Raw genomic sequence first — 18,381 nt, forward strand, 5'->3', positions numbered from 1 at the left:
ATATGTAATTAATTATTAATTAACTCAATTGTTATATTGACAATTATATTCTCTATTAATTTTATGATTATTTTATTTTTCAAATTTTAAAGATTTTATTTAAATGACTAACAAATTATTTTATATCTAAAGAATATTTTTTAAAAAATATAATTTTTAATATTTCAATTTATGTACTAATATATTTTTATTAATGATTAATCATTATTGACAATAGTAAAAAATATTAATTATTTAATTAATAAAATTATGTGAGCTTAGCAAAAAAAAAAATTTTTTTTTTGTTACAATTAATTCCTTTTGTAAACTGTACTGGCATGGGTTTTCTCTGTGGTTTCCCCATCGCCACTATTTCCAACAACCGATCGAAAGGGGTGAGGAATAGGGTAAATGCAGTACAGAAAGTACAAGTCGGTTCACAGCCGCATGGAGAATAATAAGATATGTGCAAGAATAATATGTTGATAATTGAAAGATATTGGAATATGTTGATAATAAAAGTGGATGAGGTGAAAGATTGTGTTGATAATATAAAAAAGCGAAGAACATACGATGATAATAGAGAGAAAAAACTATATGTGGAGACGCTGAGACAATCAACCTTGTAAAAACCAGAATTGGTATACAAGTAAAACTCATAATAAATAAAATGATTCCTTTTGTAAACCGATCGTCTAAGGTTGATAACTTTTTTTGATTAAAAAGGTGTTGAATATTTATGATTTCATAAATGTACTAAGCAGTGAATAACATGCTCTCTATATTCCCAAAAAGTAAATTCAATGTTAATGTCAATATTAATGTATCGTTAGAAAATAGTAAAAAAAAAAAAAAAAGTAACTTATCCAACAATTAGAAATATATTTAATTGATTGACATAACAAAGAAGTTATAATTCTTATAAATACTTGAAGTTAAATAAATCGAGCTCAGTCTTTATTTTTACTTCGTGGGAACGCCTTCCTACAATCAAAAGTTTATTGTTTTAATTATCGTTATCTTTTTGTCTGGAATTCGGTTCATCAAGAAGAATGGCAAGTTTTTATTCAAAAAATTTTTTTTCATTAATTCACAATTTTTTAATTTTTTTAATTTATTTATAGATCTTCAATCTAATAATTTTAGCTCTAATATTGTCAATTGCATTTCAAGGATTTACTGTTACTGACAGTTTTGGAATATTCCATAAGAATAGAAGCAATTTCCGGACTAATTTTTTTAGAAAAATGCGTTCGATGATAAGTTCACCTTTTTATCAAATTTATCCTGGTAGAAAAAAAAATAATGATAAAATTAGCAGACATCTGATAATTATTGAAATTTTTATAACAAATAAATTATTTATTTATTTAAATGCCAATCGGCTTTGTACATATTGGTAATAAAAAAAATGAATTTTTATTTTTAAGAGAATTTAATATGAATAGAATTATAAAAAAAAAAAAAAAAAAAAAAAAACAAGACTAATCTACATAAGGATTATTACAAATTTTTTTTTTTTAAATTCTCACTTTTAATTTTTTAAATTTCCACATCTGGAATTTTTTTCATTAAAATTTATTATAAAAATCTAAAAAATGATGAGATGTCTGTTAAATTCATTAAATTTAAATTACAAATAATTAAATCAAGTGCTAATAAATTAATCGTTTTTTGAAAAGGAACATTTTGGTGTGGCGCTGGTTCTCTAGCCAACAGTGACGGAGATTTAGGTCTATTTCAATATACTGATGCTTGCTGCCGAGAACACGACCAATGTCCTCTAACTCTAGCTCCCGGTCAACAATTATCAAATATCTACAATGATGGACCATTCACTCGGTAATTCTTTTCTCTAAAAAAAAATTCTTTCCATCACTGTAATCAAAAATTAATAAATTATTCTTGAACAACAGTTCACATTGCGACTGCGATCAAAAATTTTATGATTGTTTAAAAAGAGTGTCAACTATGGTGTCATTACAAATAGGCAAGAAGTATTTCAATCTTCTAGCACCGCCTTGTTTTACATACGACTATCCGATCAAAGAATGCGTCCTTCATCAAGGGTAATTAAAATTATCACTATCACTTATCATTTATTATTTATCACAAATAATTTAAATATAGAATAATATATATAATTAATTACTTATTTATAACCATAGCATGATCAGAAGAAAATGCGTCGAGTATGAAGTTGATTTTTGGGCACTTCCAACGTGGCAGTGGAGAGATAATAAATTATATTGAATGAAGCTAATTCCAGAATTGCATGCCTCGAGCACAAAGTGCTGAGGTATGTATTACAGTCGTATTGAAAAAAAAAACTCGTCGATTTCAGCTTTTAATTTTCCATTAATCCAATTAGAAAGAGGTTTAGCTATCAGGTCAGGTTATCAATAACTAATTAAACTTCAACTACTAATACTCTTCTTACCCATCAGGTATCATAAATACTTCTAATTAAAAGACTGTACATACCAACAATTAAAAAACCCATTATAGTGTATAAATATCTTCATTTATTTTTTATATATCTTTACACAAAAATATATACCTATTTCATTTTTTTCTGATGAATCAAGTGGTTCCTCAACGCCGCTTGCTTATCTTTAAAGGACCGCTTAACTTTACCTCTCACCTTATGCTTGATCATCTGGAAAGCCTTTGTCTTCTTCTTCTCTCGATTCGTTTTACTACAAAGCGGATTTTGACGACCGTCTTTGTACCCGAATTTCTCTCTGTCAGATCTTCCTTCCTGTTAAACAAAAAATAAAAATTTCATAAAATAATAGTACTTATAAATAATTCTATAGCGTGAGTAATTAAAAAAAATACATACCTTAATACTATCAATCCTAGCTTGTTTATCATGCTTCCGTTTCTTGTAAATATTTTCAATATCCCCAAGCTTAACTAATTCACCCTTAGGTTCTTCTACCAAAGGTCTCTTAGTTCCCCGCTTGGCACCAGTTACTTGCTGCTTGATCAAAGCTGCGTCAATCCTTTTGAAATCTTCATCAGTCAATATTTTTTCAAGAGAAATCTGTGCAGCTTTTTCTTTCTTTTCAGCCGTAAATTCTTCTTTTTTAGCTTTCTTCATTCTGGCAAGTCTTTCTTGTTTATCTCTTTTTCTATCTAGTTTCGTTCTTTTTTTAGGTTTTTCTATTTTTTTTCTTTTAGGCACACTATCTTTGTTAATAACTAAAGATTTTTCTTCAGTATTTTTTACTGATTTTTTATCTTCGGATTTTTTTTCATTACTTTCTTCCTCTTCATCTTCTTCATTACCTTCACTATCATCATCTTCTTCATCATCATCATCATCACCATCACCAACATCTGCTTCATCTTCATCATGACTAACATCCACCCATTCTCCCTCACTGTCATCATCATCATCATCATCGCTAAAATCGCTGTCATCACTGTGCTCCTTGGCCGGTTTCAAAAGAACTTCAGCGCCCGGAACAAAATCTTTAGCATCAACCTGGCCATATTGAAGAGGTTCCAAAGCAACAGTAGCTTCTGTAGGCTTTCCACGATCCCTTTTGTGCAGCAACTCCGGCATCGTTACCCTAAACAGTGAAATCAGCGACCTCGCAGCCATCATGACACTCTTCATCCTGTGATTTTTGTACATCGCCAAATCCTGGAGCATGTCTTCGCTCATCACTAGAGGACACCGAGAGCAGATCTCGCGAACTGCGTTCAATCCAATAGCAATAACGTCGCTAGAATTGGAATCATTTACAAAAAAATGTATCACTTTCTTTACAGCAGGCTCCATTACATCCGGTGGTACCAACTCATGTGAAGCTTGAGCAAGACACTGGAGTAACTTTGTAACCTCTCGTTGATGAGGTTGCAAAAAGTTCACCAAATACGGGTAAAAATTAAGCAAAAATAGCTTGTGAAGACCTATCATTCGAGAAATCACCTCTACAGTCATCAGTTTTACTTCAAACCGATCATTGTTCTTTTTCAGACGCACAAAGAGCTTCTCTGCAAAACTTTGTGGGTCATGGATCAAATGCAGTGCTGAAAAATTAAACTGCGGTGCTTTAGATTTCTTATTCTTTGCTTTCGCAAACAATTGCTTGGCTTTCTTCAGCTGCTTTTCACGTTTCTTAGTTTTCTTATTGACCTTATTGGCCATCATAACTCCTTTCAAGTCCGGTGTATCATCTTCGCTGTCACTGCTGTTCTCTTCTTTCCCGTCCGGGTCAGATCCCAAGAAGAACTTCAAGCAAGTCACCATCACTTTAGTTATTTTTGAAAAACACCCTGTTACCAGAACATTTACTGTTTTAGCGTCATTCCAAATATTCTTCTTATACAGCTCAATCATTATGTCTGCAGACATTTTAGCTGGACGCGCATTTGAATCTTTCAATGCATTGAACATGAAGTTCTGCAAAACGGTGTTTACTTTGGAGTTTTTGTGCTTGCTGTTCAGATTTTTTATGTCTGATATTATGTGATTTTGGAGGAATTCTCTGAGATTTTTGTCTTCGCATCTTAGCAACTCGAAGAACAAACTCAGTAGTGCTGTAGGCGTTAGTAAATTTTTGTTTCTTAGGAGTATTAACGCCTTGCATAATGTCTAGAAGTTGAAAAAAAATTTTTTAGTATTTTAATTTTGATAAAAGAAAATAATAATAAAATATAATTTAATTTACCATACGAATATCAGGATCAAGTATTGTAGCATGAGTTTTAAGGATATCCACTAATTCTTGTGGATATGAAACCAATTCAGCTGTATAACAATGAGACACCTAAATAAAATAATTACTTTTAATTAAATATAATAATATACCTATTAAATAATTTTACTATAATATTAAAAAATAAACTTTTTTTTTTTTTTTTTTAATATTTTTGATAAAAATTTACATATCATAATTTTTTTATCAAAAACAATAACAAAAATAATAAATAATAAATTTAATTTGATACAAAGTGTTTATTAAAAAAAAAAATTATAAATAAAAATAAATTAATGAATAAAATCATACAAATAATTTCTAATATTAAACCCGACTTTTTTCGAAATAACAGTGACAAAATCAAGATTAACGCAACATTTAAATTTCGGTTCATCTAAATTATTGTCCCCTACTGTTGCTAATAAACCTAACTGACACATAGTCGGTATTTGAGCGAGCAAATTGGCATTAATATCTATTTTTTCTTCGGAAATAGCGCAAAAAATAGCAAGCATCCGATCTAGTGGAAAAGTTCGTGGCCCAGTGTGGGTGAACATAGTAATGCGTTTTTTTTTATTAATATTAGGACGTTTCTTTTTCTTATCACTAGCTTTAACAAACAAACGTTTGTCCTCCTTTGGAGGATTGTAAGAAGCTAAATAAGCGGCGATAAGCATGAATTTTGCGTAGAACGGCAGTTCAAAACTCAAAGCTAGCTTAGTAGTCGACTCTATTTCTTGCGACAGTTGAGTACGTTCAGTAAAATCGTCCGTTGATACACGGAGATAAATAACTTCTAAGTTAGCTTTGAGTGTGCTCGAGATATTACGCCAGAGAGTTGTTACATCGTTTTCTTTGCACTGGCCTAGAGTGATCGGCTCAACGTATTTGTTGAAATTAAGCATTGACATATAACGAAGCTCATTTATATCACGGCAAAAGCGGAAAAATACAGACAAAAATAAGTTTATATAATTTTTGTAAAATGTCTCGCTTCTGAAATCATCCGGTCGATAAAGATACAAAATTTCGGCGACTTCCTCGAATGTATACTGAGGAAAAAATATTTTTATAGGGTCAGGTATTCCTGTTTTTATGAAATACTTGTCCCAAACAATGTCGTTGATTAATATCGTAAGGATATTTAATTTAGTAAGCTCTTTAAGACGCAAAAATGCCGGCAGTAAATTTAAATCCATATCACGCAAACGCTCGCTTTTATCTAATATTATAACAATTGGACTATTGATGTTACTATCAGACTGGATTGACTGAAGATGATCAATAAAAGTCATCAGATTGTCACACTTGAGATTATTTTTAAAATCATCTAGTGATTTTTCGTTGCCGTAATTTTTTATGTCATTCAAGATGTACTCGAACAAACTTTTGCTACTGGAATGCTCGATGCAATTGATCACAGAGTGTCTGTAAGCGAGATGCTTGAGCAGAGTCTCTACGAGCAGAGACTTTCCAGTTGACAAGTGACCGTATATAAACAAACTTTGCGGCATTGGTTGATCGCTATCGCCAATCAGCGAGTATAACAAACTAATTATTTTATCTCGGCAGAGAATCCTGTCACGCATGTACTTTAGACACTCCTCCATTTTTTTAAACTTATAATTACGATGATTAAATTAGTTTTATTAATTATTATTAATAGTATGAGTTATTATCAGTAGTTTTCCTTGACTACGTGTTTTTTATACCTGAAAGAGAAACGAAAATATTTCTCATATACTTTTGTTTTTTTCATAATCAAGTCTACTGGTTTTAGTTTTGTAAATATTATTTAGATTATTGGATAAATAAATATTTGGGTTTATTTTTACCTGGGCTAGAAACATAAGCAATTCATCAAGACTTTTGTTGAATTCACTTGGGGTCAGACGGAATACTTCTAATATTGATTTGTAATGGCTATATTGTTGTAGGAACTGAAATGAAAATTAATTATTATTTTTATTCTTATACACAAAAAGTTTTTTAATTGCTAAGAAAAAAAAATTAAATATTTGAATAAGTATATTGTAAAATACGAAAAATTTTCTGATCTGTTAGTTTAATAATTATTTTAAAAATAAAAAAAATAAAAAAAACCAAAAAAATTCTTATATTTATTTAATAAAAACTAATTGTTAAAAATAATAACAATATAAATTACCTCTTCTTTATATGACTCTGAATCACGTTTTATCAAGTTTTGAAGTTGGGGTAAATTATGAGCCAATTGATTATTATGTCGAACCATTTTATATTTGACAAATTTTCAAACTGAAATAAATAAATTATTTTAATAAATAAATAAAACTTAGTGGTTTTTAATTATTATTCTTACCATTAATAAGATAAACTTAACCTCTCAATTAGAAAAGAAACACGCGCTCATTTGCGCGTGTTGTAAATGAATTTGGCGGAATTATTTTATGATGGCGTCGCGCCTGTCGCTCACATGAAAATACGAGTTGCAGTCAACTAGTCAGACTGACAACATGCCGAATTAATAATTTACTAGAATTCAAATTTGCGCGCGCAAATTTGAATTCTAGTACACAAAATTGTAGATTTACATTTAAAGTCACGTGATTTCACCACGTGTTGTCACCTATCATATAAAAATTTTGTTTACAATTTTGTCGGCTAAGTTATAGGTTAAAACTCATTCAGATGACGGATAAATAATAATTTATTTAATATTTAAAAAATTAAAATGAATAATCAAGAAGAATTCGTTACCTATGAAAATGAAATGGAAGATGATGTTGATGATGATGACGTTTGTGATGAAACAGAAGAGGAAGATATTTTAGTCTACGTTGAATTTGAAGGTACATCAGAGTCTACTATCTTTTGCAATGAAAAACTCCAACTAGACATGATTGGTTTAGACATGGAGCATCCGATTATGCAGGTCAACGGAAAGGTAATTTTTATTTGTTGTTTTGTTACAAAAAGTACATAACAGTTTATTGTTTTAGCATTATGAAGGAACGTATGAGGATGATGTAGGAACGAGTTTATTCTTCAAGAAAGACCCTAATGCAGTCATTGATGATCCAGTTTTTGACAAGGCAAATAATATTAAGTATTTCGGTAAAGTTGATAAAATTCTCAAGATGAAAAGAATTTTTGTTAAGCCGAGAGTTGAAGTCTTAGGGAATTCTGAACATCCAAGTTGTATGCCTAATATGAAAACTATTCAAGACTTCGGAATTCCACCTGATTATCAAAAAAATGGTAAGGACATTATCAAATTTTTTATTTACATAAGTTTGAGTTTACTTTTATTTATAATACACTATTCACAAAAATTAAGAGAATAGAAAAATTCCCTTAAAATTTCATTCCTTAAATTTTGTTGAGTAGTATAAAAATTTTTCGTAAATATTTTAATTGTATATTTATGAAATTAAAAATTTTTTTCACAGCTCTAAAATTATGGACAGAAAAAAGAAACGAGCGGATGAACGCATTAGACGAATACATAGAAAAGCAAAAACAACGTGAAGAAAAAAGACGACAAGGTATTGAATTAAACTCGGAATCAGACGATGACATGCCATATGCATTGAACATTGAAAATCCTAACGAGCCTCCAATTGACTTAACCAGTATTGCGAATGATAAAAATACCAAACCTAATTATAAAAGTAAATACAGAGAGATCAACCAAGGGCTGACGGTAATTGATCCAGGACCATCGACATCCAAAGACAGCGTTCCCTGGATTAATCCTAAACTAGAAGCTGACTCTGACTCTGATGATGAATCACTTAAACGTGATGAAGTTGAACCAACAAGAAAACCTGAGCAAAGTAGCGACGAGAACAATGAAGATAATATTGACGAAAACGAGGCTGCTGAAATTTTAAATCGAGATCCAGATGATATTGTGGCTAGTTGTTTACTGGCTAATGACGAAACACCGATGGATCAAGACACTCCCCTTAATGATGATGATAATAATGGTGATAATGAAAACGATGACACTGACATGAATGAAGAGGAGATAAACAATTCCGAATCATCGGATACTATTGAAGATAAAAAAGCAGAGAAGGAGAAAAAACGCGAGGCAAAGATGAAAGAAATCACAGATCGACTGAAGAAAAAAGCCAGAGATGAAAAAACAATTTCGGAGACATAATAAAAAAGATTCATTTTTATATCAAGTAATTTATATACAATTATTTGTAAATTTGATACAAAGAAATATTTTATTTTACAAGTTCTGGCTTAGCTTATTATTATTAGCTGCGCTGCAAAACTTGGAATGTTTTATTGTTATTTAAATATTTTGATTTTTAATTATAAAAAGCTCCGGGTATAAATTTAAGTTTCTTTCACCAGACAAGATCACTGGGCAGTTCATCTGGATAATCGCCAGTCAAACAAGCAGTACAGTGACCGACGTAACTACTGTGGCGATTATCCATCCCGTTCCTGACAGCAGCCACGAGTCCGTCGACAGATAAATACGCCAGTGAGTCTGCTCCAACATGCTTAGCGAGTTTTATGCTGTCCAGTCTATTTGCTATTAACTCTTCACGAGTTGGAATATTTATTCCCATGTAGCATGGGTATTTCAGTGGTGGAGATGCGATTCGTATGTGTACCTACGTAGTAATCATAAAAGAACATATAATTAATATTTAAAAATTTCAAGTGTTGAAAATTGAAATAAAAGGTAAAAAATTACTTCTTTAGCGCCAGCATCTCGCAGAAGTTTTATGATAGGACCAATAGTATTTCCTCTTACTATTGAATCATCAATAAGAATGAGTTTTTTTCCTTTAAAATTCTCCGAGAGTGCTCCGAATTTTTTGGCTACTCCAAGTTGCCTTAACCGCGTACTAGGTTGAATAAACGTTCTCCCGACGTATCTGTTCTTGCAAAGCACTTCAGCAAAGGGAATTTTGGACTGGAGAGCATATCCATGTGCTGCAGCTGTTCCTGACTCAGGTACCGAACTTACGATGTCTGCTTCTATGGGAGATTCAATTGCTAGGACTCTACCACATTGCATTCTTACTGAATATACCATTTGACCTATTAAATAATTTATAATAATAATAATAATAATTATTAATATATTTAATAAAAACTAGTAATCTTGCAATCACTATGTGACTGCCGTGACTTGTGAACTATAAATAAACGAAAATTTTGCTTTATCAAATAATGACTTTTGTTAAATTGCACTGTACTTTCTTAATTATTGACAATTTTAAAGATATAAGCTCATCCTGATGTTACATTTATCAAGAGCTTTTATTTGAGTACCCACATGCATTTTGATATATTTTTCATATATATATATATATATATATATATATATATATATATATATATATATATATATGTCGGAGATGACATCGAGCTGTTTTCCCAGAGACAGGGAAATTCCTAATATTTAATTTATCGTTTAAGTAGTTGTACAAAGAATTGTAAAAAAATACAATATTAGTAATTATTTATGACTTAAGCCGATTATGTTCTTTTATGATTATGGCAATGGGTTTGAGTCTGGAGTAACAGTGGTCACCAAACGTAGCCGAGGTCACAGGATAGTAAAAAGGTATCGACAGACAATGAGGGCTGTCGAAATATTTTTGCAGAAGTACTTAGTGTACTTAGATGGGCAGTTCTGGTTGAGCATTGCTCGAGTAGAGACGTTGAGTATATCCTGCTGACCTCGTATTCGTTCTCAGACTTATTGCCCAGCGCTTTACCATAGAATTATATTCCAATAATTAGTTAACCTCCGATTTATTATATTACAAATATTTATAGCTGCTGTATTATTTATACGAGTTAGTGTTTTATTTTAATTATTGTAAAAATAAACGAATATGGAATCGACAAGCCCACTGAATTCTACCGCCTCTGACAATGTTAATCCGACATATATATATGTAGAGTTGTAAAAATAGTCTGTAACTTATTTTTTTTAGTTTTATGATCACTGTAGAGATTTCACTTTTGTAACCAAGGGTTTAGGGTATCGTAAATTATAAGATTTAAGTAAGTACGTCGAACATGCTGTTTGCAGATGTTTTGACAGATAGGTAAGATTGTTGTAAGTAAAATTGTGAGAGTGAATTTTAAAAGTATTTTGGAAATGCGTGGGAACTTTAAGTTTAAGTTAATTTTGCGCATTGTAAAAGTATGACTGAGTGGGATGAGAGGCCCAAGTAGTAGGTAGAGTAATTAAGAAAAAGGACTTGAGAAGACAGTCCTGAAGAACTATTCATTGTAGACAGACCTCTGTATTCTTTCCTAATAAACACAACACTTAAATTACCTGACCTGTGATATCCTTTTTAGATATTAACAACATCAATATCCTATCCAGTATTTCTGATATTACATATATAATATATAAAATATATGAAAAATTGATGTGGGTACTCAAATGAAAGGTCTCAATGAGTGTAATGTCGGGGTGAGCTTATATCTTTAAAAATGTTATTAGTTCACAAGATACAAGGTCATTTATTAATTATGTATCTAGAGATAGAGAATTTTAGAAAGCAGCCCAAGTAGTTATCATAATGAATTGACTATCGGTAAGAATAAAATGAAACCTTGAAAAGGCACAAACTCAAGTTAAGACCTTTGCAATCACATTAAATTTCAGAAAAAAAAAAACCGATTTTATCAAATGACTATCCTGGCCACAAAATTTCGCTTATTTTCTTAATAATATAGATTACTTTTTAATAATATATTTACCTTCAAAAATACTGTCACTTCGTGCAAAGTAAACATACTCGAATATACAAAACGCCTGAGCTTTCTTATCAGGCCTCTCAACAATGTCAATAGTCTTTATTCCTTCTCTAGTTAACTCAACAATTTCACCAGGAAATACTTCACGAACCAACCGCGCTCCGATACTCAAAAAACCGCACGATTCTGATGAAATTACCCAGCCATCAGCGTCTTCATCGTCATCCGAATCATTTCCCGCTGTATGAATAAATAAAATTTTATAAATAAATAAAAATTTACTTAAATAATTAACTATTTAAACAATAAAGTAGATAAATTATTTGTTGAATAAAAAATAATTCTTACCGAGTTTACCTACTGGAACAATTTTCCCAATGCAAAGTGGACGATTGCCATACGGATCTCTTACACCGTAAATTTTATCTCTCTGCATAATCACCAAAGAATAAGACAACGGAGCTAATTGCATAAGGTGTTTTATACGAGCTGGCCAATCGGGACCATTTACTTCACCTTCTGGAGGATTTAGACACAAGGCTTGTGTTATTAATTCGGAATCGGAATGCGTGGATAGTCCAACACCTCTACCAAGTACCTAGTACAAAAATTGTTTAATTAAAAAATTAAATAATTATTTTAATTATCAAAAAGTAAATGTAAAATTATATCAAACCATTTTCCTAAGCGATTCTGTGTTGACGAGCTCTCCATTGTGAGCAACAGCCAGAGCTCCATGAGCAGTATGGACAACAAAAGGTTGACAGTTTACTTCCTCGCTAGCTGCGCTGGTACTGTACCGCGTATGACCTATGCCAAGATTACCAACGAGTTTCTTCATGCTGTCATCGTTGAAGATGTTATTGATCATTCCCATACCCTTGTGAACGCGGAATGACTTGGCGCAGATTCCTTCGCTGGTTACTATCCCAGCACTTTCTTGCCCTCTGTGTTGCAATGCTACTAATCCTAAAATTACAAGATTAATTTAATAACTAGCAATCTTGTAGTCACTATGTGACTGCCGTGACTTGTGAACTAAAAATAATTAAAATTTTGTTTTTATTAAATAACAATCACTTTTGTTAAATTGCACTGTACTTTCTTAAAGATTGACGTTTTTAAAGATATAAGCTCATCTCGATGTTATAGTCATCAAGACCTTTTATTTGAGTATCCACATCAATTTTTCGTATATTTTATATATTTATATATATTAGGGTGTGCCAAAATGTAACTTTCGTGAAAAACTTTTTAAAAATGGAATTTTGAGTTCTGCTTTTAATAGGGGCTGTATTTGGGAATTTTCTGAGATATTTTGGGGGGAGAGGATTTATTTGATTTTCATAGAATTTTTTTGCAGAAGCTTAGTTTGGGCATTTTTGCTGAAAATTCAAAATTTGGCTGGAAATGCCCAATTAAATCTGCCGTTGAAAATTATATGAAAATCAAATCCTCTCCCCCCAAAATATCTCAGAAAATGCCCAAACATAGCCCCTGTTAAAAGCGGAACTTAAAATTCCAATTTTAAAAGGTTCTTCAAGTCACATTTTGGCACACCCTAATATATATAAATATATGAAAAATTGATGTAGGTACTCAAATGAAAGGTCTCGATGAGTATAACATCGGGATGAGCTTATATCTTTAAAAATATCAATATTTCATAAGATAAAAGGTCATTTCTTAATTATGTATCTAGACATAGAGCATTTTTGAATGCAGTCTAAATAGTTATCATAATAAAATGACTATCAAAATTAATTAGAGACTTTCAAAATTAAATTATTTGATTTTTTATCGAGTAATGAATAGTTAGAAATTAGTATGCTGGAAAATAATCTAATAACGTGATGTATATAATAAAATTATGTACATTCTTGTTTTTAATGCAATCTGTTTTATATATTTAATTTATAAACTTCAAAATTTATTGTACTTATTTGAACACTATCTATCTATATAAAATTTGCGATTCGGCTTAATGCCTTGGCATTAAAACTAAATAAATAAAATAAATAAATTTCACTAAAAAAACTGACTGTATCAGATAATGATAAATAATTAATGTTTGGGTAATAAAATATGTTTTAATTTTTAAATTTCATACCTAGACAAATAACTTGACCAACATCGATCGGAGAAGGCCAGTCACCGGCAGCAATACAACCAAATACTCCACACTCGTGCGTCAACCCTGACAATTTTTGTCCACGAGTCTCACCTTTACTTCTTACGTAAGGTTTCTTTGCAATCTGATTTTCAATATCAGCACAATTTGCACCTGAATTCACCAGAGACAATCGAGCCATCGAATATTCAGCTCCAGATATTTCTTCTCTAATATCACAGGACATTTTTACTTGAATCACGCCTGAGAAATAAAATAATTTGTTTGTTATTTATTGTTGAAGAAAACTATCAAGAAAGTTTGAAAATATTCCGATGTTGAAAATATTTCGACATGGTTTTTTTAATCCATAAATATTATCTCTATTGGTCTTATAAACTTATGACCCCCTACGTACTTCTGATATTAAAATAACAACAATAATAATAATAATAATATTAATAATAAACTTTTGATGTACGTCAATAATTAACTATCACAATCTTATGATAACAAACATTTCATCATTTATTTTACAAAAATAAAACACTCGTATTGATCAACAATTTATATTAATATTTATAAAACAATTTTTAAAATTTTTCATCAATAAATAATTATTTTTAATTTTTAGATATTAGAAATATTAAAAATTTTTAGAGTGACTGTACCTCAAATTGAACGAGTTTTCTAGTGAAAAAAAAAAATAATGACACTTATTATTAATTATTATTATTATTGTTGTTGCGGAAAATTAATTAATAATTATTGTAATTTTTTGTTAAATTAATTAAATGTAAAAAAATTTAACTCCAATAAAATAAAATTTAAATATTTTATGTTTATAAACTCTTACCACATGCGTGAGATGAGTCCAGTAGACCGACAAGTAAATAATGCGCAGTTTGTATTGGTATAGTCCAAGAATACCTTTCTGTGCTATCCAAAACTTGTTGTAGAGAATATGTCTATGAAATAATACAAAATAAAGAATTTTTGATCGAGGAACTGCGTGGTGTAGCCCCCGTAGCAATGAGTAATATAGTGCCGCAGCGTGGCAGCGTCTTTTACTTTAAAACTTTGTCTTTTTATACACCACATATGAATCTATATATATATATATATTATATACTTTCAATTTATAATATATAATAAATTTTTTATATTAAAATTAATACATACTTACACATAATAATTTATTAAAAATTTTCCCAATGTCTAAAAGCTGCGCTCTGTCCTTTTTTATGCTGACAGCAAATTTTGATTAATAAAAAATTATAAATAAATGTTGATGATTATATTTCTTGCAATCTCGGAGCATATCTGAAGAAAATAAATAATACATAAATTAATTGAAGTAAAATATTATAAAAATAGGATTGCAAGAGCTGATAATAAAAATGTAGCTATCAACAGCTATTTCTTCACATTTTTAAATATTTTATTATAAAATAAATTGATAATAATTTAAACTTTTTTTTTGTATATTTTTAGAGGCTGGTATTTTTGATGGTATTTATCTAGTCAATTTGATTTGCTATCAAAGATGGGTATGTATGGTGCGACAAGAAAGAGATAGAGAAAAATTATATTGAGCATTATTATTTGGGAGAAATAATTATGATACGAATATTGGAAGGGGCTGAAGGTCAGGGAACGAGAAAAAGCGGGGAAATATATTGAGGATTGAGGTACAATATACTACTGTTATTTTGTATTAGTTGGCTAGTATATGCTTGATACTTGGAACCTGACCGATTGCTAGAATCAGCAATTTGCCGGCATTTTATTAACTTATAACAACATGGAAGGTATGTCTTCAATTATCTTTTGTAATTTAAGTATGAAACTTTTTTTTTTTTTTACGATACTTTTTTATTATTTTTATTATGTGGTTGATAGTATTTGATTTCTTTGAGTAGAAGCACGTGTTTAGATTTTGTACGTTAGTACAGTCTAGACTGAAAGTTTTTGAATTTATATTTAAAGGTCCGTTGAAGGAACCAATTCAAAAAATTTTATTACAGTCTAGATGAGTTTTTTTTAATAAAAATTTGTTTGTTTTTATGAATCAAGTTCTTATTATTGAAATCAAAAAATTAAGTTTCTTTTTCATCAATCATTAATTAAAATTTTTTTATAGTTATTTTATTCATTTTTTTTAAATGAAATATTTAAAAAATAAAATAGTCCAAGAAATTTTATTATCGGAATTTTTGGAGATTTTTATATTAATCTATATTATTAAGAGAGTAAACAAAATTTTGTGGCTAGTGTATTTAGATGATAAAATAGGTTTTTATGGTCAAATTTGGTATCGTTGGAAAAGTCTTGATTTGGAGTTGTGCTTTTTCATGGTTTCATATTATTCTCACCAATAGTCAATTTATGATGATAAGTATTTAGGCTGCATTAGAAAATCCTCTATCTCTAGATACATAATTAAGAAATTACCTTGTATCTCGTGAACTATTGACATTTTTAATGATATAACTTCATCCTGATGTTATACTCATCAAGACCTTTCATTTGAGTACCCACATCAATTTTTCATATATTTTATATATTTATATATATATATATGAATATATGAAAAATATATAAAAATGCATGTGTGTACTCAAATGAAAGCTCTTGATGAGTGTAACATCGAGATGAGCTTAAATCTTCAAAAATGTCAACAGTTAAGAAAGTACAGTGCGATTTAACAAAAGTCATTATTTAATAGAGCAAAATTTTATTTATTTATAGTTCACAAGTCACGGCAGTCACACAGTGACTGCAAGGTTGCTAGTATTAATAAAATATTAATACGTTTAATTACTTTAAAGGTTACAAAACAGGAAAGTTGATAATCGAAGGAAAAACAAAGCAAGTATATGAACTTGCTGATGAACCATCGTTATGTCTACTGTTGAGCAAAGACAGAATCACCGCTGGAGACGGAGTAAAATCCCATGTTCTCGAAGGCAAAGCAGCTATCAGCACAGCGACTAACGCTAAAGTATTTGAACTGTTGAATAAAGCTGGTCTGAAGACTGCGTTTGTCAAGTTAGCTGGAGAAAAAGCTTTTGTAGCAAAGAAATGTGAAATGGTACCCATCGAATGGGTCACCAGACGTCTCGCAACTGGAAGTTTTCTCAAAAGACACACAGGTAATAATAACTGACAACAAATTGAATTAATAAAAAATAAGATGAATTATTTTTAGATTTAATTGTGTTAAATAAAAAATTTTAGGAGTACCAGAAGGTTACCGCTTTAATCCTCCGCTTCAGGAAACTTTCTACAAAGACGACGCCAACCATGATCCCCAGTGGTCTGAGCAGCAGATAATATCAGCAGGGTTCAAGTTGAACGGAGTGACCATAGGAAAAGATGAGGTCGATATAATGCAGCGTATGACTCTTGCTGTTTTTGAAATTCTGGAGCGCGCTTGGGCAACTCGCGACTGTGCTTTGATAGACATGAAGATAGAGTTCGGTATTGATGCTGATGGAGAAATTCTGGTCTCTGATATCATCGACAGCGATTCCTGGAGACTGTGGCCTTCTGGAGACAAAAGATTGATGAAGGACAAGCAGGTATTTTTATTTCCCAAGCAAATTTGTGTGATAATTGATTATGATTAAATATCTGGCTTATTGATTGAAATTAAAATTTTTTTAGGTCTACAGAAATCTCACGACTGTTACTGATGCGGATTTGCAAACAGTCAAGCGTAATTTCGAGTGGGTAGCTGACCAGTTGGACTATCTTGTTCCTCCGACCAAGCCGATGCTCGTTATTTTGATGGGATCGGCTTCAGACCAAGAACACTGTAAAAAAATAGCTAAGCATGCTGCTGATCTAGGACTCAGGTCGCAATTGAGAGTCACTAGTGCTCATAAAGGCACTGCTGAGACAATGAGAATCCTCGCTGAGTACGAAGGCAGTGGCGAGAAGGTTTGTTTATAAATTTATAACTAATCAATGAGATTAAAGGTCGATGGCTTTTAATCATAAACAATTACTTTATTTTTATCATCACAGGTTGTGTTGGTCGCAGTCGCTGGTAGGAGCAATGGACTAGGTCCGGTACTTTCAGGCAACACTGCATTCCCGGTTATCAATTGCCCACCTGTTACTACTGAAAATGTCGACCAAGATATTTGGTCTTCATTAAACGTTCCTTCTGGTAATAACTATAAAAATTATAATATTTTTTTTAAAGATTATTTTAGGAAATATTAATTATTGAAATTTTATTTTAGGATTGGGCTGTACTACTGTACGTTATCCTGAGAGCGCAGCTCTTGCAGCAGCTCAAATTCATGCTCTGCATGATCATGTTGTCTGGTCTCGTCTTCGCGTAAAACAACTTGATAATTTTGTCACTTTGAAGTACGCTGATAAGAAGTTGAGAGATTTGACTATTCAATAATTTTTCTGCTCGAATTTTTAATTTTTAAATTTCAAGTATGCAAATACACAAATAATAAACGATTATGTAAATAATTTTTTTACCTTCAATTTATTTTTACTTTATAAATTTTTGGAAATTATTATAATTATTACTAGAGAATTTTATGATGATTCATATTAATAACTATAATAATAATAATAAATATCAATGATTATCAAGAGAAATTAGAGTACCATTTTTTTTTAATCTGTCTAGCCCTAGTATAAAAATTTACGATTTAAACAATTTATAAAAATTATAATTAAAATAATTATATAATAATAATAATAATAATAATAATAATAATAATAATGTAATGTAATGCTTTATTTAATTGATCGTAGGATTATGTCCCCTGACGACCATAAGGATACAAAATAATAATAGTACAAGTGCAC

The 18,381-nt window shown here is 30.5% G+C and overlaps 6 protein-coding genes across 7 annotated transcripts; 3 read left to right on the plus strand and 3 right to left on the minus strand.

Annotated features, from left to right (window-relative positions):
* Positions 1–907: 907 nt before the first annotated feature.
* LOC141536496 (phospholipase A2-like) lies at positions 908–2,480 on the plus strand. The gene is made up of 5 exons (XM_074257059.1): positions 908–1,034; positions 1,104–1,269; positions 1,662–1,821; positions 1,896–2,048; positions 2,148–2,480. Exons 1-5 carry the CDS (start codon positions 1,032–1,034, stop codon positions 2,230–2,232), a joined length of 567 nt encoding a protein of 188 aa, XP_074113160.1. The 5' UTR covers positions 908–1,031; the 3' UTR covers positions 2,233–2,480.
* Position 2,481: 1 nt separating this feature from the next.
* On the minus strand, positions 2,482–7,189 carry Mys45a (SDA1 domain containing protein Mys45A). The gene is made up of 6 exons (XM_074257057.1): positions 7,036–7,189; positions 6,862–6,971; positions 6,530–6,634; positions 4,665–4,763; positions 2,825–4,588; positions 2,482–2,740 (listed from the first exon to the last, which is right to left on the minus strand). Exons 2-6 carry the CDS (start codon positions 6,946–6,948, stop codon positions 2,540–2,542), a joined length of 2,256 nt encoding a protein of 751 aa, XP_074113158.1. The 5' UTR covers positions 6,949–6,971; positions 7,036–7,189; the 3' UTR covers positions 2,482–2,539.
* On the minus strand, positions 4,932–6,895 carry Orc5 (origin recognition complex subunit 5). Its single transcript, XM_074257058.1, has 3 exons — positions 6,862–6,895; positions 6,530–6,634; positions 4,932–6,406 (listed from the first exon to the last, which is right to left on the minus strand). Exon 3 carries the CDS (start codon positions 6,302–6,304, stop codon positions 4,985–4,987), a length of 1,320 nt encoding a protein of 439 aa, XP_074113159.1. The 5' UTR covers positions 6,305–6,406; positions 6,530–6,634; positions 6,862–6,895; the 3' UTR covers positions 4,932–4,984.
* A 121-nt stretch (positions 7,190–7,310) lies between the features above and the next one.
* Positions 7,311–8,844, plus strand: LOC141536500 (uncharacterized). The gene is made up of 3 exons (XM_074257065.1): positions 7,311–7,620; positions 7,676–7,934; positions 8,126–8,844. Exons 1-3 carry the CDS (start codon positions 7,408–7,410, stop codon positions 8,842–8,844), a joined length of 1,191 nt encoding a protein of 396 aa, XP_074113166.1. The 5' UTR covers positions 7,311–7,407.
* Positions 8,842–15,050, minus strand: LOC141536497 (amidophosphoribosyltransferase). Of its 2 annotated transcripts, none has more exons than XM_074257061.1 (8): positions 14,726–15,050; positions 14,396–14,507; positions 13,540–13,803; positions 12,106–12,398; positions 11,778–12,027; positions 11,433–11,669; positions 9,397–9,746; positions 8,842–9,313 (listed from the first exon to the last, which is right to left on the minus strand). In XM_074257061.1, the coding sequence occupies exons 3-8, from the start codon at positions 13,784–13,786 to the stop codon at positions 9,041–9,043; spliced, it is 1,650 nt and encodes a 549-aa protein (XP_074113162.1). In that variant the 5' UTR covers positions 13,787–13,803; positions 14,396–14,507; positions 14,726–15,050; the 3' UTR covers positions 8,842–9,040. The 2 variants fall into 2 exon arrangements, with proteins under 2 accessions (XP_074113162.1, XP_074113161.1); XM_074257060.1 differs by having other exon boundaries at positions 14,396–14,646.
* A 152-nt stretch (positions 15,051–15,202) lies between these two features.
* Paics (PAICS bifunctional enzyme) lies at positions 15,203–18,036 on the plus strand. The gene is made up of 6 exons (XM_074257064.1): positions 15,203–15,350; positions 16,371–16,694; positions 16,780–17,123; positions 17,209–17,484; positions 17,572–17,716; positions 17,793–18,036. The coding sequence occupies exons 1-6, from the start codon at positions 15,344–15,346 to the stop codon at positions 17,960–17,962; spliced, it is 1,266 nt and encodes a 421-aa protein (XP_074113165.1). The 5' UTR covers positions 15,203–15,343; the 3' UTR covers positions 17,963–18,036.
* Positions 18,037–18,381: the final 345 nt, after the last annotated feature.

This window comes from Cotesia typhae, unplaced genomic scaffold, assembly GCF_013202065.1.
Source record: "Cotesia typhae breed Kobodo isofemale line unplaced genomic scaffold, CoteBio_Ctyphae scaffold_152, whole genome shotgun sequence".
NCBI lineage: Eukaryota > Metazoa > Arthropoda > Insecta > Hymenoptera > Braconidae > Cotesia > Cotesia typhae.

Bases quoted from the DNA above. Each gene is read 5' to 3' on its own strand.
- LOC141536496 (XM_074257059.1), top strand. The intron at 1,270-1,661 runs GTAGAAAAAAAA...TTTTTTGAAAAG, and splicing joins TTTTTATCAAATTTATCCTG to GAACATTTTGGTGTGGCGCT. The intron at 2,049-2,147 runs GTAATTAAAATT...TTATAACCATAG, and splicing joins GAATGCGTCCTTCATCAAGG to CATGATCAGAAGAAAATGCG.
- Orc5 (XM_074257058.1), bottom strand. From the start codon at position 6,304: ATGGAGGAGTGTCTAAAGTACATGCGTGACAGGATTCTCTGCCGAGAT.
- Mys45a (XM_074257057.1), bottom strand. From the start codon at position 6,948: ATGGTTCGACATAATAATCAATTGGCTCATAATTTACCCCAACTTCAA. The intron at 4,764-6,529 runs GTAAAAATAAAC...TATTTTATTTAG, and splicing joins TGCTTATGTTTCTAGCCCAG to GTGTCTCATTGTTATACAGC. The intron at 2,741-2,824 runs GTATGTATTTTT...TTTGTTTAACAG, and splicing joins CTAGGATTGATAGTATTAAG to GAAGGAAGATCTGACAGAGA.
- LOC141536500 (XM_074257065.1), top strand. From the start codon at position 7,408: ATGAATAATCAAGAAGAATTCGTTACCTATGAAAATGAAATGGAAGAT. The intron at 7,621-7,675 runs GTAATTTTTATT...TTATTGTTTTAG, and splicing joins TTATGCAGGTCAACGGAAAG to CATTATGAAGGAACGTATGA. The intron at 7,935-8,125 runs GTAAGGACATTA...TTTTTTTCACAG, and splicing joins ACCTGATTATCAAAAAAATG to CTCTAAAATTATGGACAGAA.
- LOC141536497 (XM_074257061.1), bottom strand. From the start codon at position 13,786: ATGTCCTGTGATATTAGAGAAGAAATATCTGGAGCTGAATATTCGATG. The intron at 11,670-11,777 runs GTAAGAATTATT...TTATTCATACAG, and splicing joins TGTTCCAGTAGGTAAACTCG to CGGGAAATGATTCGGATGAC. The intron at 9,314-9,396 runs GTAATTTTTTAC...ATTACTACGTAG, and splicing joins GAGATGCTGGCGCTAAAGAA to GTACACATACGAATCGCATC.
- Paics (XM_074257064.1), top strand. The intron at 16,695-16,779 runs GTAATAATAACT...AAAAAATTTTAG, and splicing joins TTTTCTCAAAAGACACACAG to GAGTACCAGAAGGTTACCGC. The intron at 17,124-17,208 runs GTATTTTTATTT...AAATTTTTTTAG, and splicing joins GATTGATGAAGGACAAGCAG to GTCTACAGAAATCTCACGAC.